General features: G+C 32.6%; 1 protein-coding gene across 1 annotated transcript in view; it reads right to left on the bottom strand.

The window, feature by feature from the left end:
- Positions 1–25,788, bottom strand: part of LOC130452603 (phosphatidylinositol 4-kinase beta) — a 75,376-nt gene that overhangs the window by 22,357 nt on the left and 27,231 nt on the right. The window contains exon 3 of the mRNA XM_056791940.1: positions 12,663–13,322. Coding sequence (XP_056647918.1) covers positions 12,663–13,322 — 660 coding nt within the window. The remainder of the gene's footprint in view (positions 1–12,662; positions 13,323–25,788) is intronic.

The following is a 25,788-nucleotide window of genomic DNA, read 5'->3' as shown; positions in this document are numbered from 1 at the left end:
ATTATCATCATTAGCGTTAGTCAAAATCCTTAAAAAGTATGACTAATGTTTTGCGTTTTGATTATATCCAGGTTTCTCTCCTCCTCTATATTTTACGGCTTGTCATATCTTTTGCTAATCTACTCTATTTTTGCATATTTTCATATTCCATTAGTCCATATTTTGATCTAGTTCAGATCGGAATCCACTCTGAAACTTTCTTGATCACTTCCGATGGTTTGCTTCTGATTCTATTGTAATCTTTGTGCTTTTAGAAAAGCTTAAAACATATCAGCCTTCCAGTTTATCATCCTTTATTACTTTTGCGCCTAACAGTCATAGAGTTAATGTTAAAGGTAGAGAGATCTGCATGTAAAGGTAATTGTGCTATTTAAAGAAAGAAAACAATCATTGGTTTATCACTCTCTATCTCTATTTATTCGCTTCTGATTCCTTTACCGTTCCTACCACTCGGAATTTCGATATCATGTTGATCCAATCAGAATAGAGAGAGATAGAGATTGGTACACTAATGTTTCTACTCTGACTATTGGACCTACTTGAAACATTTCACTGTTATATTTCAAGTTTACTTTTCTTTGTTTTAGTACTTATTAGATGATAACTGAGCTTCATATTTGTTTATATAATACTTTTCGAAATTTTCTCGATTCTGCCCATATACATACATTTACTCTTAATATCCAGTGTCCCATTCCTTCTCTCCCATCTTTTCCTATTGTCACTTATCGGTATTCCTCTATATTGAGGTCATTTTCTGCGTTATTGTCTGCTCTACCTTTATACATACAGGGTGTTTCCAGATTCATGCTACAAAATTCAGGATCCTATAACAAAATTTCCTCAACCCACCCCTTTCCAAGATATCACCCTTTAAAGATGATAACTAAAATTGAGTTTTTATTTTTTTTTTCTCAACAATCCATGATACATAGGCTAAGTTCATATATTTTGGCGAAAGGTGAATATCTCCTGCATTTATTATGAATTGTATTACATTTTACATCTTTTATGTTTCCAGTCAATTCATTAAAAGAATTATAAACTATGGTGTTTATTTTTTTTTCTGTAGCTATTGGTTTTGGCAAAAAAATACAATAAAATCTATTTTTGCATACGACAATAATGTTAAGTTATAATTTTATTTCATGAAACTTCATAGTGTTGCTAATTTCACCACCGTATAATGAATAGGAATATTGAAAAGAATACCCGACGTTAGTCCTATGCGAGTACACAGAATTTCAAGTTTCTAGCATTACTGAAATTAAAAAAAAATAAACAAAAAACCAATTTTAGTCACCAGCTTTCAAAGGCTGAGGAAATTTTGTTATAGGAAAGACCCATCTTATATAATTTTATAAGAGCAACCACCTCCTGAATTTTGTTGCATGAACCTGTATATTTTGTTTTGATATGTCATTTCCGAAAGAATAAAATTTAACAGAGGAACATGTTCCCAATACAGCTAAAATCGTTTTTCCAGTAACAGCAAGTCTACAGTATTTAGAAATTCCGAAGATATAATCTGTTGAATATTTCTACAAAGGAAAATGATATGGAGCAAATATTATATTAATTTTTTGACACTTTTTGGTACTGCTGAACCAAGTGTGTAGAGTTAAAAAGAGATTATGATCAAAAAAATATAGTATTATAATTAAATTTTCAAACATTATTATTGAATTTGAAAAAGGATATATGCGAGTAAACATTTATTTTAGTGAGAAACCCACCATGTAGCGTTTAATTGTTATTTCGTCAAGTCAGATAATATTCTTTGCCTCGTTAAACGAATGGACTATAGTAATATTATAATATGTAATGTATACAAAACCCACGGAATGTTTCTTTTGAAAAATGAAAATAAAAGATAATTATCAAAGATCAAATAATGATACGACAGCCTTGGATTTTCTTATGAAATTAAACAAAAACGTTATTTTTGTAAGTTTCTCTAAATTAAATTGAGTTAATCAACATTTCAACACTACATTTCATCGTAAATGATAATCTTGTTAACATTCAAATTAGTTTGAAAATCAGAAACTAATGAATAAACAATGATAACTAGTGCATTAATTGGTTCGGTGAATTTATTATATTGTTTTTTTATTTAAATTTGAAAAATTATTAATAGTTCCGCGATTTCACCGAATGTAGTTTTAAGTCATTTTATTTTGACTCCGACATGAGTAGGAGCGTTTGCTACGTATTGCAATCGATGAAGTTACTCCATTAGCATGGAATAACGCTATAAATCACGTTCGAAAATAAAAACATACGCCGGAATTACATTTTATAGTGGATCAAGTTTTCAAACCAGTTGTTTTTCATTTTCGGACCGATAGTGTCCATATCAACAGAAGCGGATTAACTCTCCTTTATAATGGTGCAAATTTGCTTATTTTCTATGTCTTTCAAAGAACAACAAAACTTGAAAATATAATAGACAGATGTTCCAGCAAATTCAAACGTTCATCAACAGATGCCTACGAGTTATCTGCAAATTTTTTTGGCTAAACAGGAAGTAATGAATACCATTTGGACCATAACAGAAAAAGAGAAAATAGATGGATAAGTCATAAACTACGGAAACCAGCACAAACATAACCAGACAAGCATTAAATTATAATACAAATAAAAAGTGACAACACTGTACTGACATGGAGAAGAACTTTCGAGAAAGATAGAAAGAAGCTACAGAAATAGCTAAAAACGGAAGGAAATGGAGAGCATCGTTCTACCACAGCTGTTGAAACACCAACAGGTGCTCTCTACTGGAAGCTATATGATGATGAGAGATCTGTGCGTAAAGCATAGTTTTTAGATTTCAATATAATTATTTTTTTGGTGAATTTAGAGGTAGAGGGTCCGGAATTTGTAAATAGATACAAACAAAAAAGCTCTTGTGAACCATACAGACCCGTTTAGTTTTAGTAGTTCAGAGCAAATAGGTATCAATCCAGTGGACAAAAATTACAAATACATTATGATATATTTATATATTATATATACAGTGCCGGGAAAAAAAGACGGAACACCGAATTTTTGGTTAAATTTAACTTGAATTAAATTTTTTGTATGTTTCGTATACTTTGTAATAATTGTTTGCAGATTTTCTGTTTATCACAATTTGATGTCTTCATCGGGTAATATTCTAAATTCATCACCCTGTATTTACATATTTTTTAATTTAATTAGATATGATATTTCTGACTTTAACGATAACGGCTTAAGTATAACGGTTGAAAAACATCAAATTGAATTGTACGAGGGTGAATCAAATATAAACGAGACTTTTGGACCTGCGCGCGCAATAGTGATGGAAGAACGTTCCGCTGTTATTGGCTGTTAGGTTGGTTTGTCAGGAGTGGGGGAAGCACGTGACTCATCATCATAGACTCGCTCAGTGTCCATCGTTACGATGTCCGAGCAGGAGGTACCTCCCTCTATTGCGCAACGTATTGTTATAAAGTTTTTAGCTGCAGAAGGTGTAAAACCGGCCGAAATCTTGAGAAGATTGACTGCACAGTTCGGGGAAAAGACGCTATTGCGAGCTAGAGTGTTTGCTTGGCATAAACAGTTCGTGGAGGGCCGTGAACGTGTTGAAAATGAGAGCCATGACCGCAGACCCCGCACCAGCATTACAGCGGGCAACATCGACAGTGTTCGTCAACTTGTTGAAGGTGATAGGCGTCTAACAACTTCGGATATTGCAATTAAGGTTGGAATAAGTGATGGGAGCACTTACTCTATACTCTCAGAGGAGCTAGGGTATCGCAAGGTGTGTGCCAGGTGGGTTCCTCGTCTTCTGACAGTTGACCAGAAACTGAATCGTTTTCAAGTGTGTGAGCGTCTTCTTGCTCGATTTCGGGAAGAAGGAGACCCATTTCTTTCTCACATTGTCACCTGTGATGAAACGTGGGTGCATCACTACACCCCTGAGTCGAAACAAGCGAGTATGGAGTGGAGGAAGAAAGGAGAAACCGGACCAGTGAAAGCCAAGTCACGATTATCGGCTGGCAAGGTTTTGGCTACCGTTTTTTTTTTGACCAGTGTGGCCTGCTGCACCTTGATTTTTTGCATGAGCTCAGAACAATTAATGCGGCGTACTATTGCAAAATTTTGACTGAGGTCAGACTTGCATATCGCCGCAAAAGACGACACCTTCCAATAAGAAAAGTGATTCTTCTCCATGACAATGCTCGCCCCCATACGGCAGCCCTGACAGTACAAAAATTGGAGCAACTGGGTTGGGAGACACTGGAACACCCTCCATACAGTCCAGACCTGTCTCCCTGCGTCTTCCATGTCTTTGGTCCTCTCAAGGAAGCTTTGGGAGGGCAAAAATTCCACAGCGATAATGAGGTTGAAGCATATGTGCGCAATTGGCTACAAACACGACCTGACTCTTTTTACCTGGAAGGAATTAAAAAATTACCTATACGATGGGAAAAATGTGTTTCTAAATCAGGAGATTATGTAGAAAAATAACTATGATTGTTTGAGCGTTTAAAATCAAAATAAATATTTTAAAAAATAAGTCTTGTTTATATTTGATTCACCCTCGTAAGTACTACTTTTAATATCATAAGTAATTATCTATTCAAAAAATTATAAACTCGGGGTGATGTATTGAAAAAAATACTCCAGGTATCGGATCTCAATAAATAAGACATAGAAATTCTGCAAACGCCGTTACATAGTTTACGAAATATACCATAAATTTGATTTCAGACAAATATTCATATTAATCATGATGAAGCCACAAATTTGGTATATATTATTATATTATATTCATAATTTTGGGATAAATATAAACATTTATGAGGACACCACATACCTGATATAAAATGTTTAAAACAAACAAACGCATATTTTGGTTTTGGTATGTTTATATGCCTCTTTTACGGCATTAACCATTTGTCTTTTCTTGTACTTGAAAGTTTATTCAAGTTTTTATTTTTGTAAATGGGAACTGCAAGCGAAGATAGAATCCAAGTTTACTTCTGACATTTCTACCACATTTTACAGCAAAACAAAACACCATTTTCGCAAATAAATTCCAATAATACCGAAATAACTTCACAAAATGTCTTTTGTTTACGGTATAAGGATGAAAATCAGCCGATTTCGACATTAATTTACGTAAGATTGTATCAGAATATTATAACCATATCAGATCTTCTCTGCCACTTGGGCTTCAATTCGAATGTAGTTTGTTGTATAATTATTCAACATATTATTTTTTATATAATTGTACAATTGGTTTACTGCTAGTTACTCTGTTAAGCAAAAATGTTATATAGCTCGTCCTGTTTGTGATAATCTGTATCCTTTCACATGAATAGAAATTCTATCAACTCAAATTAATCACCCTAGTTTAATTGGTACCGCTTGGAAACTTCATTTTTATGCTATTCAAAGATAAATTTTCACTTCGAATACTTGTTCCACTTTTGCTAATGTAACATATGTACATAGATACAACAGTTTTCACTCAAATGAAAAAATAAAAATAATTAATAATATGGACTACTACAATAGTAATAAAAACGAGAAAGTTGCTTAATTAAATGCTTGATAGTATTTCTTGGTTCCATATAAAATGCAAAAAGAAAGTAATTAGGAAGAGAAAATATCAATGATGTTGGATATTTTCTTAAATGCTATAATGCATCAGATAATTAGTTTGTTATTTAATATATTATGTTATCGAATAATATTAGCATAAGAAATAATGTTATTTATGAAATTTTTGATTCGCCACACCCCATTACCATGATCATAATCGATATACTTTCTGTTCAATATACTTTACCTGGATCTATCTATCAAAAGAACACAATTACTTGGTCTAAAATTGTATTCTCTGTACTGTGATAATGGTATAGGTTTTTTTTTTCAAGTACTCAGCTATTCAAAAAAATCTGATGAACGGAGATTTTATATTAATGTCTCAAACCTTATTCGGAGAGCCGTTTTAATTAACACTGAGAATCAATACAATCTAAATTACAAAGTAATTTTCTTTGAAAATTATTTTAAATTAGCTCTGTTCTATCCTAAATCATAGCACTTCTAGCAAACAGGTTCACGAAATGCCGATATAAAAAAATCCAACAGACACCTAACTTCTAAGACCTTTACATATATCGGATGTGCAATTACTAAGACTCTTAATCCATAAAATGATTCCAACTTCTCCCTTATTTTATTATTTCTACAACCAAGTTCAGTTCAAAATATTATATTCTGTAAAATTTTTAGTAATGAAATATAATGAATATTTGCTTTTTACTATAGGAGGTTAACATAGGAGTAAGCAATGATATCAATGATTATAAGAATCATTGTAATCTAGTCAGACTTGAAAACACCCAGCCATCTTAAGAGACTATTGGCTATAAATTACTCACCGATGCTCACTCAATATGTTACGTACCTAGCAACATTGCAAGTCTACACTACAAAACATACCCAATGCATTTAAATTTTTGCCAATTATATATCGTGGGGCTAGTGTAAAAAAGCCGTGAGCAGCAGAGCTTCATCACGAAAGTCGAATTTTTCGTCGAATGAATAATTTAACTAATACACAAACAAATCTTTCCATAAATGAATTTCTTGGAAATGATATCAATTCTGAATCTTATTTCTTTATATGGAAAATTTGCTATTCCTCAATAACTTTTCATTTCACAAGTTAACTCTCTCTCTCGAATGAAAATTCATTATTTCAATAGACCCGGTGGTCTCGAACCCTCTTGTTCAATTCCAATTGACAACAAAGAAAAAATTGACATAATTACAAGAAATTTCGAAAATGGGAAGTAAAAAAAATCACCCTAGCAACGATCATACTCGTATTATTCATTAAATAGGAGGCGGTCCAGTTCAACAATTACAACGATCAAAATGATTTCGGGCGTTTTGTGCTAGAAGAACTGAAGAAGAAAACTTTGAACTCAAGAAAGACAATTCTACTTGCATGCGAAGTTCGAACCGTCTAGTTAAACTTTTTCTGGCCAAAAAATAAGAAAATATAACAAAAATGGCCATAAAATGGAGAGGGGTGGAAATGGAAAGTTTCGACCTTAGACAGGAAATCATCTCGCAACTAATTGAACCTACATGTGAAATTTCATTTTTCAGTCGCATTTCGTTTGACTTGCAGAGGTGAGCAAAGGTCAAAAACCACTTTTTTTGCACTGCGACCCCTTGAAATATTCATTTGTTTTCAACCAAACTCTAATAACATCAATCCACCGCCAAAAAAGCCATGCATGCTAATTTTGAACCAAATCGGACCCATAGCAATTGCTCGAGAGACGAAAATAAGAATTGTAGCTTAAACAGATATATAAACTACAGACATTCGAAAAACCATCATAATCGTGTTCAGGAGGTCTCAAAACATGGGAAAAATGATGTGCCCCCCCCATTTTTCTTCTAGTCATGCCTACCGTAATAGTCTAATTTTTCCTTGAAAAATTCTACTAATAAAAATGTGCCACTACTATCAATCTTAATTGTTAAGATAAATAATCATCTTTCAGATTTCAATTGAATTTTTAGACTCGATTGTCACAAATGAAATTACTATTTTTGATAAAAAAAACGGGGTTTTTGACTATAGCTGGAACCAGTAAGAACAATTAATACCCAGGGAATTGGTAGTGTATCAAGTTCATAGGAATGCAATAGCCAAAATAACAAAATTAAAAAATAGTTTGAATAATAACAAAGAGCAGTTAAAGACATTAAAGAAGATGTGTGAAATTGGAACATTTGGGTGTATGTAAGAAAGTTTAAATAATGCAACAAAAGAATTCATTAATTCACAGTTAAGAAATATTAATAGACAAAGTACAATAAAAAGATAGACTATAGAGGCTAAAAGTTTTGCTTTATCTTTGTATAAAATAAGTCTCTACAACCTTTCATTTCAATTGTGATAAATTGATACAGTTTAGTTCTAGCTACTAATCGACTCAAACCTTTCGACGTATATATATTTATTCTTGTGAATGTTCTTGATTTTAGGTCTTTTAGGTCTCGAATAGTGAGTTCGAATCCTAGAAATTTAAAATTTTTATAAGAATTTATACAACTCAAAGCCACCACAAATCTTACTTAATGTACTTTGGTGTTTCATTGCCACGTTCCCAATAAGAAAACGCTTATAATATAGCTGGCAAATATTTCGTTACAATATATTTCTTCAATTTCTTAGACCTTTTGATATATTTACGTTTCTAAATGCTCTTGATTTTAGGTCTCTTCTGTCTCAAAATTAGTTTTTTAATAATTTTTGAAAGATAGATAAACAATTGATGTTTCGACTAATTTTAAGTCTTAAGACTACGTTAATCTCTTGTGATCAAATCATCAAGACCAGAATTTGTTTTTCTTTTTCTATTATACAGTAATAGTGCCTTTGTTGAAACAAATTGGTGTTATTCATAGGTACGTCTATCAAGAACTTATCTCAAAGGTTTCATTTGTATAGGTCTTTTCAATGACTGCAATAGTAGGTAAGTCCGCCATAACTACTGTTTGAGTATGCGGTGCTCAAACTATTTGACTGGTTGTTGAAAAATTTTGATCTCACATAAATAAGAGGTGAAAGGCTGCTTAATACCTTCGGAAAAATTGTAAGTGGAAACAACAAATTATTTAGGCATTTGGAAATTCATTACAAAACTTTTGAATGTCACCGATATAGCCAGAATTATATGATTTATTATATGCACAAAAGATGACATTCAAACGGGCATTTATCACTAATAAAGTAATCAGTTAGAGTAATTGAAAAGACCTATAAGACCTATTTTCGGTTTCCTCAATTAGAATTAGTTTGTTAAATAACTGATTATATATATTCTACTCAACTTCTTAAATACTTTATTTTGAAAACTTGTAATACTTTCCAAGGTAACTAAATAGTATTACAATTTTAAAATGGGAATTATGCCGATTCTAAAAATATGACTTGAGTAACCTCCATTTTATAATGTCATTGAGATTCTACACATAATAATGGTACTATTATAAAATTCAATATTATATAGGTAAGTATATTGTTGTTCACTTTATTCAAAACCATCTGTATCAATGAAACAAATGTAGTTTTGAAGTTTGAACAGTCCAAGAAGAACATCGGCAAATACTCCTTCCAAAAAGAGAAATTTTTTAAATAAACCTATTATATAAATGTTAATTATCATATGCAATATTTAATAACTGAAAATTCATTATTTGAATTAAATAATATAAAAATATAAATGAGACGAAAACATTTACACACTATTCTGTGGGAATTTATGCTTTCTATCGACCTGTTCATTCATTTGATCACAAAATAGCCCAAACCCAATGTGAAACTATATTTGCAAATTAGCTTTAGGATTTGAGTTTCACATAGCATCAAATCCACTTAACCAATCACGTATACGTTGCGAGTTATGTGTGCTTTACATTAAACAACAGCAATTTATATAGATTAGAAACACCGAAGGATGCGGTGGATAAAAGAAAAATACTATTTTGTTGTCTATGTGCTTTAAATGATTAAGCTCTTGCCACATAAGAACCCTGAAAACAATCGAGCTAGAATTCCTTGTGGTGGGCCATTCATACGTTCCTCCGGATAGAGTGTAAAAATTAAAAAAGAAATAAGAAAAAAGGCCAAACTTTTAAGCCAGAAGAGTATATAGATGTTCTTAAACAGATACAGGAGTATTTAAAGGGATTTGCAGCAAAGGCTAGTCATTTATTAAAATTCAACTAAAGTCAATTCTTACTGGAGTAAAACCAAAACTTTTAAAAATTGGGATGTCGATTATCTATTAGGCAAGAACTACGGAAAGAAGTAGGAAACGTCAAAAGCTCTGGAATACTACAAGCAGGTAGTGGAAAGATCTGTCGAACATAATCCCATTGATAATTCCGGTGACAGTGATGAAGATCAGGAAAATAGTTTTTGAGAACAAACTGATGGTATTCCCGACAAGTTAGTTTAATATTTTTGTGTATTTTTTTGTCCAGCAATTACGTACTAAACTTTGCTTGAATGTTTTCTTAAATAAAAGTTTTGTTTCTTAAAGTGAGGTGAATTTCTGTGACATCATTTTAAAATTATGTACGTCTAATTCGATTTCTATATTTTCGCAGAATCCACCAAACACCATTTATGCATGTTAATAATTACTTATGTTCTTATCTATTTTCCCAAGACCTGTATTTTGTATTTTTAATATAACAAAAAGACAAAATTTAAATAAACAAAGTTTCTCAAAAATATCCAGAAAAGCGTATTCAATTAGTTTTTTGTCGTTCTCTCAGAATTGTGAATAATGGATTTACGGGAATATGAAATCAGACAACTCAGAAGGTCTCTCCATATTACTTTTGTATAAATGCCATTTTCTCTATAGGTAATAATGCCAATGATAAGAAATAAGTTTTCTTATTAAATAATTTATAAAAGTTTGTGAACATAAATTTTATGTTTGCAATTTGAGTATTCAGGTAACTTAAGATTCAGCTTAAATACAATTTATCCAATAATTTTGTTCGTGTTACAATTTCCACTAAAAATACAGCGGTTTTCAATATAAATGAATACTGGTTCAACTTTGTTACCAATAGATATAATTAAAAAAAAATGATTTATACAAAATTTTCCCGAATCAATGATATTTTTCCAAAATAAATAAATACATAGTGGCCAAAAAATCAAATGCAGTGTCAGTCTTTCAGAAGAGATACCCTGTATATAGTCTGTTTTACAACTGCAGAGTTTAAAAGTTTTTAAATAAAAATACGGAATACAAAACAAAGTTATTCAAAAAAATCTGTAAATTATTACAGTATTTTAATATTTTTTAAATGAAATACGGTTAACAATCAACCATAAACATAAAAAAATAAATAATAAGTATGGTGGTATGAAATAAACAGCAACAAAAATTGCTGATTTACCGTTATTTAATTTTTATAATTCATATAGCTTACTCAAGTTGATGTTGAAGTTATTTGGGTTAACATAATACCATGATAAAAATAATGCTTTAGGAACTGCCACAAATACGTGTACATTGGTATTAAATCTGGACTATTTGATGGCCAGGAAATGAGTACGTTATAACCAGTCCACTTAAATATCATCGAACTTCCAATACTCAAATTAATGACTCCAATTTTTCGACAGCAAATTTGAAATACCCCTAGCAGTACCTTAATATGTTTCTCTTATTATTATATAGTCGAAAAATATTATGTCTTACAATTTTATTATAAACAGAGCAAAACACCAAATGTTAACAGATTTTTTTAATCTCTGTTTTTTCTGTTGAATACTAAGACTTTGAAAAACATTATTCACTCTTCCACATTATAAAGTTCAATAAACTAAGTCTTCCTTCATTCTGCAGCATATGTTTACAGAGTGTTTTCGCTTTTGATCTTCTGCAAGATTTGTCAGTAGTCATTTGTATATCGTATGTCGTCCTGTTCCATACTGTATGAATTCTGGAGCAACCGTGTTTCTACAGAAATGTCTATCAAAGTACGCGGTTGTAGTAAAATAAAATATTATACAACTTCTAACGTTGAATATTTAATTGTTGTTATATTACTTTAAAACTCAAATAATATGTTGGATGCTTGATTTTCATTTCCTTTCTCTCTTTTACAGACTTTCACACGATTGTAAATATTGAAATATGTATTTTCACTTGGTGATGAATGATCTGCAACAGTAGCTTTCTTATTTTTATTGTTATTCGCATAAGATGAAAAGTTCTCATCTGAGCTTGTCAGGTGGTTCTTAATACTTTAAACAGCCAAGCATTTAGACCTAAACTTCCTACGTAGGCTAAACTGTTTGTCACTCTCAAAAGTTGTGATTTTATAAGTTTTACAAACAAAGCAGGCGCCATTGATTCTATGGATAGTACCGATTTTTACCTTTAATTTTTGATTCCTTACTAGTTATTTCTCACGTGTAATTCTTCAAAGGTAATTTAATGTTTTAAATGTGCATCGAACCCGGAAAAATGCTTGGGCGTATACGACAGCCGCAGTCGTTAAAGTTTAAAAATTTAGAGCTGCGTTGTTCTTAAAATAAGAAAGACTAACATATATACATATAAAATCAAGATCAAAAACTAGACAACGTAACTTATTTGAGAAAAAGTTGCGTTAGTTAAAAGATTAGTAAAGGCTGTCAAAACGTCAGTTCAGTTTTTTTAACTTTTGATACAATAGACCACGATCATCGTCGAATGTGTCTAAAATTGTATAAAATAAAGCTGATAATTGATCATAAAAACTGCAAGAAACCTTTTGGTTTAGATCAGAGGTTCTCAAATTTTTTCTTGTGGAACACTTTCAAAATCTTACTGGCTTACTACATTCCAACCAAACTTCTAGAGCTCGTGAACAAATGTGGAGGTCTAACAATTGAAATTTGCTTAAAACCTGTCCAATATTTGCCCTGGATCTCTTGGATTTGGACTTTTGGGAGTTCACCTGGATCACTTTGTTAATCACTAGTTTGGATGATTATATGAAGTTTGAACCAGAGCCATTCAATATAAAAAGTGTTTTCAAGATACCCATATTTTACCCCTCTAATTAGAAAAAGTACTTACCTATGAATAAGATACCTATGGATGACTTCGGCAACGTCGTGCATCTGTATATACATACACACTAACTGAGGCAAATAGAAATCAACTTCATGGTGATCGAAACTGAACATTTTGTTAACGATATAACACAAAACTCCCGGTTCTTTACTGTTGAATAGATAGTGCATGGCCATTGAAACGTCAAACACTTTGCTTTCGAGTAATCGCAACATACCGGAACTTTTAGGAGCATCTCCGCTAGAATTTTTATTAATTTTAGTCCTTTTATCTTCTTGTGCGTTATCGGTGTTTTTAGATTCGACTTCGGTTTCAGTAACGGCGATGTTATCGATGTATTCGACACTGGATTCTCGTGTGGCGTTCGAATCCGACGAAGAACCGGCGTCTGAGCCACATAAGATCCCAGAATCGTCCGAACCGAGACTTGCGAGTTCGTCATTTCTTTGTTTGGAAGACGACTTTGGTAGGGTTTCGGTGGTGTTGGACACGTTGGAACATAGTATGGCGTTAACTGTTTCACATTCCGGGCTAGGGGTAACGTCCACTTCGGGAATGCGTTGAAGGGCGGAATCGAGGCTGCGATTACGATGATGGTGGGTTAAATGGTTGGTAGATGTAGTTGTGACTTGAGTGACCGGAGGTAAAAGAATACCCATAGACCTGTAACAAAAAAATATTCCGAATAATGTCCCCACTTTTACTGTAAACTTATAAACACATTTTCAAATTCTAATTAAAAAAAGGTTAAACTAATCCTTAAATTACTAAAATTAATTATGGTATAATAATTTTCTATAAAAACGGAATGTTTTTTATAGAAAATAAAAACGATTCCATGTAAAACAAGAATTCTTTCAATCGAACACAACGGTTAAAATGAAAGTTTAAATTGTTTTTTGAAAAATTATGTGGGCCGGAGGAGGGGGATCGGTGTAGAGGACAGCTTATTTTTATGAGCTTAATTTAAGGCGTAAGCCCTAATTAAGAGTCTTAAGCAATGCCTGCGAGAAATCTGGCGAAATTCTAAGAGTCCTGAGAGGGCAGGGACATTGACAAATTCTCGTCAGAGTCCAAACCAGGACTCTGAGAAAATAGGCATCACGGAACCCACTACCCCCAAAACATCGGCTTCTTCCGATGTCGAAGCTCTGACCGGTGTTCTTGTCAAGGTCCGGCTCAAACGCTGCAGCATCAGTAGTAGGGAGAATAAGAAAGAAGAAGGAAGGCTGATGCTGCCGAGACGGCTCAGGGCTCAGAGGTGCCGGATCCTAAGGTTGCGTCGACCTCCAGACCTCATTTACCCAGGGTCTCAAACCCGGAGGTCCAGATAAAATCTATTGAGAGGCGAAGAGCCATAGAACGAGTTTCAAAATCTGAAAACTGCACTTGTAGTAAGGCCTGATAATAGCTACGTGAGTCGTTTCGACATCCCGATACCGACTTGACGAAAGAACAGCTGATGGATTTCAGTGATGCGGTGACTGAGGCAATCCTGCGGTCTCCATGTGACAGCGGAGCCAAGCCACAGCAGTTTCCTTCTTTTCAGATGGTTAACAATCATATACTAATTAGTCAAAAGGGTCGGTAATTTCAAGTGGTGCACGACGGGCCTATGAGAAAGACTATGTGCTTTACGCCCCTTGGTTGACCACTATTTATGAACTCTGAATATATTCCCAAAGCTTGTGGCACTTTGTAGTAAAATGTGTTGAGGACACTACGTGACGTAGGCCAACATGACAAAGTTAAGCTCTGTCCTGTCCTTCAAAGATTCATTTTTCTATAAAATTAAGATATAAGTTTTATTTAGATTTTTTCTCAACTTTTAACGATTTGCAAAATTTGAAAAGAAAACTTTTGTCGCCATTGAGGATATCCCTTCTCACGGACTACTGTGAATACACGATTTTTATTTCTCACTTTAGTCTTATACGGATTTTTGTAATTATGGTTATTTATGTAAATGAATTAACCTTGATCGAATATGTGAGAAATTGAAGAAAAAAATAAAATATGTGGTTTGTGGATGGACAAATTAATTTGTCGCACATATCTCGAGATATTACCAAGGTCAGCAAAGGTACAGCTCAAGGTGGAAAATATACGTCATAAAACTGTTTAGTAGGTAGAAATCATTCGAGTAGGTTTTGATATCCACGAGTATTTATATTATAACTGTACATATACGGTACATTCAACGTGCCATCTCGACCAACTGGTTTTTCGATATGTTAAGTATTTGCATTTTTATGCATTTTAAATTTTATGAGATGCGGGGCAAATTTCTAATAACCTACGACTTCATCCTTTCGGTAGTGTTGAATATACACTGTTTGTTTTCGTGTGCGATTCTTTAATAACTGTTCTAAAAAAATTATTTCCTCCCATGTATCAATATATGTAATGGAATTCCATCTTTTTCCATTTCAAAACTTGGAATTTTTGGAATTTTTCAAAATTATTAGGGGCTTATGATAACACAACAATGTCATAATTTTTTACGATTATCCATGCTGTCAACCAGATGAATTTAGTAGTAGTAGCTAATTAGCAAAATTGACATTTTACATATCCCATACACCATATGAAATTTGACTCGGATTGACTAAAAAAAACATTTTACGTATTTTAGTACAAATCTTCATTTTCGCCTCCAAAACAAACTTCTTTCGAGTCAATAAAAAATGCCAACACTTAATCCAATTTCCTATAAACATTTTGTAAGCGAAAGCATTTCTTCAGGTATACCACTTGTTTCAGTTCATTGTACCTTTCGCTATATTGGCATTTTCGACGTCATGATCATAAATCCGCATCTTATCACTAGTAATGATGGGTTTGATGATTCTAGGGTTTTCGACTTTATTGTTAAGCGTTTTTGCAAATTGTTCAGGTCTAGCATTGACACACATTATACCCAAAACATTAACCAAATATGTTGTGTCTATCCACAAGAGATAAGAGCTTCTACTATCTCTGTTATCGTCGTTAACACATGTGGAAGGGGGACTCGCATGAAGATGAAGCAAGTTTTCTACGACTTCACGATCTTCACTAAATGCTTTCTGCCACGCAAAAACTTGCGCGCGCGATAAAGAAGACTTCCCAAAACACTTATGAAACATTTTCAATAATTCTGTAGCCATAATTCTACTAGTAACACAAAACTTCAATCAAACTCGTAGCTAGACTTTTTTTATTCTACAGAAATGTTTTATTAAGCCTCAAAAGTATGTATTCACGCAAACAAGATTTATATTCACGTGGAAACTATAGTACTTATCTTAATTAATTATTAATACTAAAGTAAGCCCTGTAAGTGTTTTCAATAAACAATTACAATTTATGATAATTTTCTTCAGAATGTCTCTTTATGGCGAAAGGTTTCCTTGGCATAAACCATAAATTTTATCGAGTTAAACAAAGAGTACCCTTTTGTTCAAAAATTGATTGGATAATTCATTTTTGCTATCTTTAGATAGTACAGATTGTCCCTGTAAAAGTTACGGATTGTTAGCCATTGGGTATGCACCGTCCCTGGCCTTCAGAGAGTAGTGTAGAATTATTTATTCCGTCAAATACACTACATGAACATACATAATCACCCATTAAAAATTGATAATGTTCGAATGTATAATTTAGAAAATGTAATTTAATATAAGTTCTGATTTCTCAACTTTAAAGACCTACAACTCAGAAGGGTCGTATGAGAAGTTTTTTTTTATGTCACACTATCATTTTCATGTCATCTACTCACTCCCACTCCCCTTGTATCAAGTCTCGGAACACCCGTGTTAAATTTCACATTTCAATTGATCTACATAGTTTAAAACAAATTAAATTTTGAAAGTTGATCTGTTAATTCATACATTACAATTGTCTATGTAAGGTAATACCGAAATTAGATTTAAACAACCCTTTAAAAACACGTTAGTTTTAGTTTAAACATTTTTTCAAGAAAATATTTATTTGAAATAGAATTTAATGGTGATACAAGGTGTGTCCTATATATTGTCAGATAGTTTCTACTATCACCTTGATTTTGTTTCGAATATAATAATTGTACGACTTGTTATATCCAAACGGAGGTTTGATAATGTGTGGATTTTCACATGAATTAAATATTCATATGGGGATTTTTAAATTAGTACTGAATCGGCGCTATTGTACTGACTTCAAATAAGTCTACATAAAGAAAATCCTGACTTGTCGGACCTTCGAAATTGTGCGATTCACACTGTCCTGAAAAGATCTCACTAAAACGAAATCGGTCGATTAATTGGCAAATGAAATTGTTTTCTAGTCTCAACCTTGAAAAATTTTATTCTGTAAATGTTTCTTTACGGGAGAATGTCTGATAACCGTGACTGATTCCGATTTTAAAATAACCTCCGAGATGTTTATATTGTTTCGACTTACCGGTAATTAAATAAAAATAATTAGAATTTTAGGTAACGATTGTTGAATATAAAAGTTTCATTAATGACAAAATGTCTACTAATATTTTTGATCAAAGAATCATGTAACAAGTTTTATGTTTGACCGTGACCTTAATAGTTACCATTAGAACGGTGCATTCCATTCCCACTTGAATATAATTAAGATTCCATCGTTTTACTCTTCTATAGGTGCCTCATACAGGAAGTAAAAACAAATGTTTCCATTGAAAGTGTACGTTCAATTAAACCTTGTTTATTTAATAGAAATAACAAATCATCTCTGAGGACGATAACTTTATTATCGAAACGCGCATCAGACAGTATATTTGTGAGAATTCTTAGTTCCAACTTAGTCACATCTAGTAAATTTCTTTCTATAACGATTTAAGAACGATACGTTTCTTTATCATTGATCAGCCTAGTTCTATCACTGATTGATCAAAATTGTAATAGAGATAACACCGAGACATCTGGCTAAAAACTATAATTCTTTGGAGGTAAAAAGTAGCAACCATTATTGGAAGATTTTCTTATATAAACTTGGATGATTTTATACCTTTAGATTCTTTAGAAGTTCTCTTTTACAATTGCTTTCTTTTTACTCTTTGACATTATAAAAAAATTACTTTTTCACACAAATATTGAAATATACAGAAGGTATATACAAAAAGACGGAGAATGGCTTACTAGACTAGTCCGCTATTATTTTTTAATAATAATAGAACATTCAAACAGCACCAATTAACTTTATTGGTTTGGAGTGTATTATATATATAGAATAAATTGTTTTTGTATAATGGTATAGTGGTTGATGTATGTAAGTTTATTCTGAAATGTCAATAGATGAAGGTGATGTCAACAATACAATATACTTACTGCAAAATTTATACGCCGTCAACAATGAGCACGTTTGTTAAATCGCTTACAGACAATCCTTTTGGTTTTAACTATATATCATAATGCCTCTTCGGTCGAAAACTGTATAAGAGAAGGCGATATATTTTTATTTTCTACGAAATTTGACAGAATTTCTTATTGAATCCTCGTACAGTGTTTGATAAATTGAGTATCAAGGATGCAGCTTAGAACAAATCTCATATATATACAGCAATATTAATAAAATTTCTTCTTCTATTTTTTTTCAGTTTCTATTTACTTTTTACCAAACCTTTTGCCTTGAAAAAATGTTCTAAGCAAAAACGAATAAAATATCGCGTGGCTAACACCTTTCACAAGCGTGCTTAGGAATTTCACACGAGAAAGCACGTGACGGTACTTGATACCGCTATACCTATACTGAATGTGGAAGTAGAATTGTAGAAAATTATAATTAAACATATTATGAATATTGATCATGAAGACGAATATTAAAAAATAAAGCAGCAAATTGTCGAAATAATTAAAATGGTATTTGCTACATGGAGGGAATAAGTACTTGACCCTTAGAGAGTAACCTGAAGTATGGTTGGTTAACTTATGATAAGATATAACAGTATTAGTGTCGATCAAGTGTTGGTTCAGATCACATTTGGTGCGAGGGATGCTACTTATTTTTGAGATATGGCAACACTGTTGTAAATATGTCAAATCTGACATTTCCGTATTGGACTATGGTGGTACTATTTGAGTTGTTTACAGATACTTAAACTTTTGACGTAGATTAAACCAACAGCAGTGGGCCGATCAACTACGTCGTCCAAGACATTGATATTGTGCCTAAACTGATATTGCAAGATCGTCATGTGACATAGCGTAAGATTGAGGCATACGTGAGCATTAGTTCCTCTCGCATACGCTCTATATTTCATGAACATTCGACTATTAAAATGATTTGGTCGCATTGGATACCGCATAATTTGACAATCGCGCAAAAAAGCTCGTGTTGATTGGTGCAAAGATATGCTTAAAAAATTCAATCACGTTGCTTTCAAATACGTGACAAATCATGTATGGGTCTTTCAAGACGATCCATATCCAACTAAAGACCCCTGTTTTTTTCGAAATAACTGGACATGTTGCCACCGTTCCCTTAGAGCAACGTAGAACGGTAAATCCTGAATGGTACACCAGCATTTGTTTGCCAGAAGTGTTCGAAAAAATAAGGGAAACCAATCACAGAAGACGGATCATTCTCCACCACGTTAATGCGAGCTCTCACACATTTTTGAACAGTCAAAACGTCGAATTGACGGGCTATCCGCCTTACAGTCCTTGTTGGGCACCCAATGATTTCTTCTTATTCCCGCAGATCAAAAATAAATTGCAGGGTCAACGTTTTTATACACCTGAAGAAGCGGTTGATGAGTTCAAATCACATGTTTTGGAGGTACCTTAATCGGAATAAAATAAATGATTCGAGGATTGGTTCAAACACATGAAAAAGTGTTATCTTAAAGGAAAATTTTGTGAAAAACAATAAAGCCTTATCCAATTATAAATAATTGTTTTTGTTTGTCTATCTCAAAACTTAAGAAGTAACCCTTCTATTAGATTCCTTTTTTGTAAAGGGTATCGTACACAAAACTAAAACTTTTGATTTTAATGACTTAAATAATACTTGAGATTCGGTCTGATATGTTAAATAAGGTTAGAAGACATTTGTTACTAAGATATTGCCAAGACGTTGACAGTAAACATTTTGAACATATACTTCATTGATACAAAATATGCCTTACATTTTAGTTTTTGATTATATGGTAGCGAATTTCTGGAATCATATGATTTTATTTAATACGTTGCACTAAACTTGACAACGACAAAATATTTGAAAATAGAATAAGGATACAAGCCTATTCTTCCTATTTTAAAAATTGGGGGTTGTAACTATCATTCCAAGGGAATTGAAGGTACGTTGAAAAATGCAAGTATATTTGAGTGTTCTGATGTTGTTTTTTTAAAGCGTTTTTCTTGATAGAAGATATATATATATATATATATATATATATATATATATATATATATATATATATATATATATATAGAAATGAATATGATCTGAACAAAATAACAAAATAAGGTCAATCAAAATATTTGTTAGGTATCGTAATCCGTGGTCGTTGCAAGAAAATATTTGCATTGAAAGTTGCCATAAACAATGACATTGAACGAGTGAAAGATAAAGAACACTGGTAGAAATATTTTGTTAAGAATAAAAGCTATATAATCAAGTCAAATATGGCATGCTAATTCCGGATGTGTTCTTTGTTCATTTTTTTATAACTGCAAAAACGTAATATCTGCAAAGTTGTGGGTATAGAATTTCTGCAGAGTACTTAAATGCGCGAGAAAAACCGTCTAAATCGTTTATCCTATATGTTATTCTAAATAAAAAAAAATTTCAAGTAACCTTTTCGTAATATGGAGAACAATAACAATCATCATTAAGAGTTACTTAATTTTTATTCCGCCTTTTCAAAATAGTAGCTAAATCTAAATATTCATTGTACATCCTGCTGGAGCAGATAATTTTACAGCCTTGACATTGAATCTTTCACCTGGACATATCATTATTAGTGGTTTTCGAAAAAACTTGATTATGTTTTACATCTTAAATATCTTTATTCAAATTTCGCTCTTAAAAATTGTGATGTAAGCTTCCTAAATACAACGGAAGATTTTTTGTTGGAATCATCCAAATTTTATAACAATTATTCATGTGTTTTAGCTAACTGGAAAACAATTTTTTTTATCTTTTATCTTATCAGTAGAATGGATTTTGGCTTTGACGAACTCACCGAAATGATGATAATTAAATAATTTGAAGAATGTGATTAGCAATAATTCGATTATTAGTTGAATGGATATTGGAAATTGGTCACAATGTTATCCATATTTATTATCATTATTATTTACCCGATAATGATTTTCAAAGAAAGACGATTATTAATGTTTATTTTGTATATAAGCAAATATTATTTAGACGATACGGAAGATTTTTCATTATTTGGAATTTAATTATAATTCATAGTTATGAATTTCAGCATTTCTGATAGAATTGAAGATTTCCAAGTTATGTTATGAATGGAAAAGTTCCATCTGAAATAAAGAAAACTCGTTCAGTATTGGAAAATATTAACATAGAAATAGAAAATTTCAATATAAAGATATAATAAAGTTAAATGTTAAATTGATTCTCATTTCATGCTGCGAATACTAACCATATTCATTAAAATAGGAAGCGAAAAAAAAACTGACGTTTAAGACCACTTCGACCAATTAGTGAGCAAGACGAGGAAAGGCAAAAGAACGATTGGGATGATTCTTAGGAATATGATCAGAGCCGAAACATAAGACCACGTTTCATCTCATCTAGTCTAGTTTGATTCAGAAGATGATTCAAAAGATAATGCATGACACTCGGAAAAAAACGCAAAAAGTGAGCCTCCTCTCGTAACTAAAGTAAATAATTAGTTTTCTTCGAAATAAAAGAAAGTCTTCTGGCAATGTGTATGGAACCTGTACAAGGGAACTATAATTATGGTATAAAAGGTATTTTCAAAAAAATATGACCATAACCAGAGGGGTTTTTCAATAATTTAACAAACTGTTCAAGATCTATGATCAAAATACACATACAAAAATACAAATACTATAATATTTTGTATATACTATTAATAATAAATCCCATTATAATTTTTGAATACTTTTTGGGATTTGTTGCGTTTTAAAATTGATTAATGAACAAATGTTCATTAAAATAAGCTTATATAATACATTTTTCCAATCATCGTTTTATTTACAATTACAACATAATTTTCTTTCAAGTCTATACACTTAGTCGAACAGTTTTTTAAAGCTTCCAAATAGTCGCCATATTTCTTATCAAAGTAGGCGTTTACGTCTGCGATAACGTCGGCGTCATGTGAAAATCTTTCTTATCCAAGTGGAACTTTGAAAATAGGAACCAGAATGATGTTACTGGAGGCTAGATCTGGTAAATATTGTGGGCGGTCAACCAATTTTTTGTCACGGATCGGCCATGGATGAAGTGTGAGAAGGTGCACGGTCTTTACCGAAAAGCACTTTCTTTTTCAAATGCGGTCGCGTCAATAATGCCTAGGAAATGTTCATTCGAACAAATGTTTGATCCCAAGTGAGTAAACGCGACACTAAATTCGCGTATAGCTCACTTAGGTATGCATAATTTTTCGATGATATCATAGGTTATCGTATTTTTCGACTGTCCTAAACGCTCTTCGTCATTCAAGCTAATGCGGCCATGTATGAATTCATCTGCCCAGAATTTTACGATCGTAAATGACGCCGCAGAGTCTTCATACACGGTGTCTAACTCCTCATCCATTTGCGTACACGTATTGCCTTTCGATTTTTTCCATGTTCAAAAAAAATCTTAACAACGATTCACTTATACGTTTTTCAAGCACAAACGAATTGTCGAAAATAGCGAGCATATTTCAACGCATATAAATAAATTTCCTAACATATATTGATAAGTGCTAAAATTTTCATGTTGTGGTCGGAAATTTTACAGTTAACCCTCATACATGTATATTTGAACCTCGTTTGCTTTTTCTCTACATTGCTGGTAATTATAATTTAACTTTAAACAATGCACAATGGCTTGTGGGGGTATTGTATATTATATTCTAGTGGTTTGACAAGTATGCGATCCATATATCGATTACATGATGTTAATTACTAAATTTCCGTTACATTAAATTACTTAATCGCATTGTGCAATCTCTATAGTGGCGGATTGGGGTGATATAGAATTTATGGACGGTTCTAAGCGAATGTGGCGCCGGATAATTGATTAGATTTATATACCAAAGTTTTTCAGTTTTTAGTCTAATTTGACATTTACGACTTGCATAATTGTATCAATCAAGAGATCAACTACCATATGAATATAACATAGGCAAATAAAAACATATTTATAATTGGATATGGTTTTTTTGTTTTTCAAAATATCCTCCATTAAGATCAATACATATTTCCGATTGAGGTACCTCCAAAGCATGTAATGTAAACACATCAAACGCTTCTCCAGGTATAGAAAAACGTTGACCTCGCAATTTATTTTTGATCTGCGGGAATAAGAAATAATTGGGTGCCAAGCAAGGACTATTCGGCGGATGAGCCACCAATTCGTTGTTGTGGCAAAAACGTTTTTGTTTCAAATGATGTATGAAAGCTCGAATTGATGTGGTAGAGTCTTCTGCGATTGGTTTCTATAATTTGTTCAAACACTTGTGGCAAGGAAATGTTAGTGTACGATTCGGAATTGACCGTTCTACGTAACTCTAATGGAACGTTGGCGACATGCCCATTTATTCCCCAAAAGCAGGCTGCCATTTGCTTCGAAGTGAGCGAACAACTTTTGTTGGATTTGGCTCGTATTGGAAGACCCAGTCAATTGTTGTTTAGTTTTGAATGCATTTGCATAGATCCATGATTCATTAACTGTCAAATCTTTTCTTAGACGTCTTTTGAATCACCGCGATTGAATTTTTTCAGCATTCCTTTGCACCAATCGACACGAGATTTTTTTGAGCGATTAACAAATTATGTGGTATCGAAAGTGAACAAATCTTTTTTGCTAGTGAATTTATACCCAAGTATGCCTCAATCCCACGATATGTCACATGACGATCTTGCAATATCAGTTTACTCACAGCATCGATTTTTTCTGGTACAACAGACAATTTTCACGAAATTCATTCTATAGCGAAGTACTACCACGATTGAATTTGGAAAACCGGCGAATCACGATGGTTGCAGATGGTGCTTCATCACTAAAAGTCGAAGCAAGTTGGTTTAATTGACGTCGAAAGTCATAGAAAATCGATTCAATTCCATTTCATGACCAAGATGAATGTTTCGAGTATTATATGTATTTTTAGATCTCTCTTTCGTTGCTAATTCCGCATGCTTGATTCAACTGGCAACAGTAAATTAGTGGATCATCCTCTGTCTTTCTGAGGACCGGGTAGTCCCACTTGCATGCGTGCCTCTAGCGTGCCTACTCTATGTGATATCTCTATGATTATGTACTTAATAATTTATTCTAACACCAAATTTATCAAAAAATTTTAGTTTTTACAAAAGTCCTAATACGTATATGAGTTATGGATGTTTTACATTTTTGTGATCAAAATCTACGTTGTTATTTAACATTTTTCTGGAATAATTCTTTTTCCTTAAACCAGTTTTTCCTTTTTCAATAGCCATTCGTCTGAATTCAGTATTTGATAGTTGGATAGCTCTAACCAAGAAACTGAAGCCTCCACTACAATACCCGTTGATCGAAGGTAACCAAATGAGATATTGTCTCTTCGGCTACCTTGCCTCGCCTCACTCAACTTCCAAATATTGTCTGTTTCTGGCCCGAATCAAAGAATTCATAGTGAGACGAAACTGGAATTCTCGCGAGGTTGCCCGTGTATGTGAACATCCAGTTCGAATTTCATCAAGGCATCGAAAACGAATAATGTAGTAGACCTATAATAATCTCTTTTGTGAGATATCATGACATGCATTGAGTATCAGGTCTCATGAAAAATCCATAATTGAATGAGACTTACAAAAAATTTAAAGTAGAATTCTTTCCGAATTTTTCCAAATTAATAACTTGACCTACGGTTTTACAAAGGTCCTTTTAAATTCACTGGAAAATTCGGCCAAAAAGTGTTACAGGTACCTGAGTATAGGAGTATCCGAAAACAGAAAAATCATCATGGTTGTCAATAAATCAGTACACTCTAATTTATATTTCAATACAATTATTTTTAAACTTTCCAAATTTTGTTGTATTTGTATGATTTTGTACATTTTGTATACCTGACGGTGAATTTTCCTGACTTAATGGAAAAATTTTTATATCTAATTAAGTTTTTTTTTGTTTTAAATTAGCACCCTAAAATCTGAGTTTATATGTACAAATATTGCATTCAAAATATCTCTTGCTGAATTTACCACACCATAAGGTTATCTGCTATCTGGCCGAATTTACTACCGTCTATTATTTTAACATCAATTTATCTAGAGAAAATATATTTTACGAGAAAAAACACTCGCAAATAAGCAGACTGACATTAGAGCATCAATGTATACAAAGTACGAGTATGAAAATCGAAAAATTGGAGTATCGAGCTATCAGCAAGTATCTGTATTTAAAAGGGTTAGGAGGTAAGCAGATTATGCTTAATACCCTTGGTGATCAATGTCCTTCGTATGCGACCGTGAAACATTGGACTGCAAGCTTCAAAAGAGATAAATTTTCCAATGAAGATGATGACCGATCGGGATGGCCAGTTTCTGTGTCAGTCCCCGAAAATATCGATGCAGTTCATGACATGATTTTATCAGACCGTCGAATTGGGCTACAACGGATATCTGAACCACTGAATATTTCATACGAACGCGTTCATCATATAGTTCATGTCAATTTGGACATGAGAAAATGTTTGAATATTGACTAAAAGCGTGCAAGGGTAGAAGCAACGCGTTCTGTCTGTGCTCGATTTGAAAACGATGTAGACTTCTTAAACTGAATTGTTACTATGGATGAGACTTGGGTACATTTCTACGATCCAGAAACAAACCAACAATCGATGGAATGGTTCTCCAAGTCCTAAGAAGTTTCGTTTCCAAAAATCTATTCTATAGTAGGCTAAGAATTTTTCAATATATCCTCGTATACGTTTCGACTTGTTCACATCTTTTTG

This window comes from Diorhabda sublineata, chromosome 2 (assembly GCF_026230105.1).
Source record: "Diorhabda sublineata isolate icDioSubl1.1 chromosome 2, icDioSubl1.1, whole genome shotgun sequence".
In the NCBI taxonomy this organism is placed as follows: Eukaryota; Metazoa; Arthropoda; class Insecta; order Coleoptera; family Chrysomelidae; genus Diorhabda; species Diorhabda sublineata.
The sequence above is the reverse complement of the archived record's forward strand: the minus strand, read 5'-3'. Positions and strand labels throughout refer to the sequence as shown.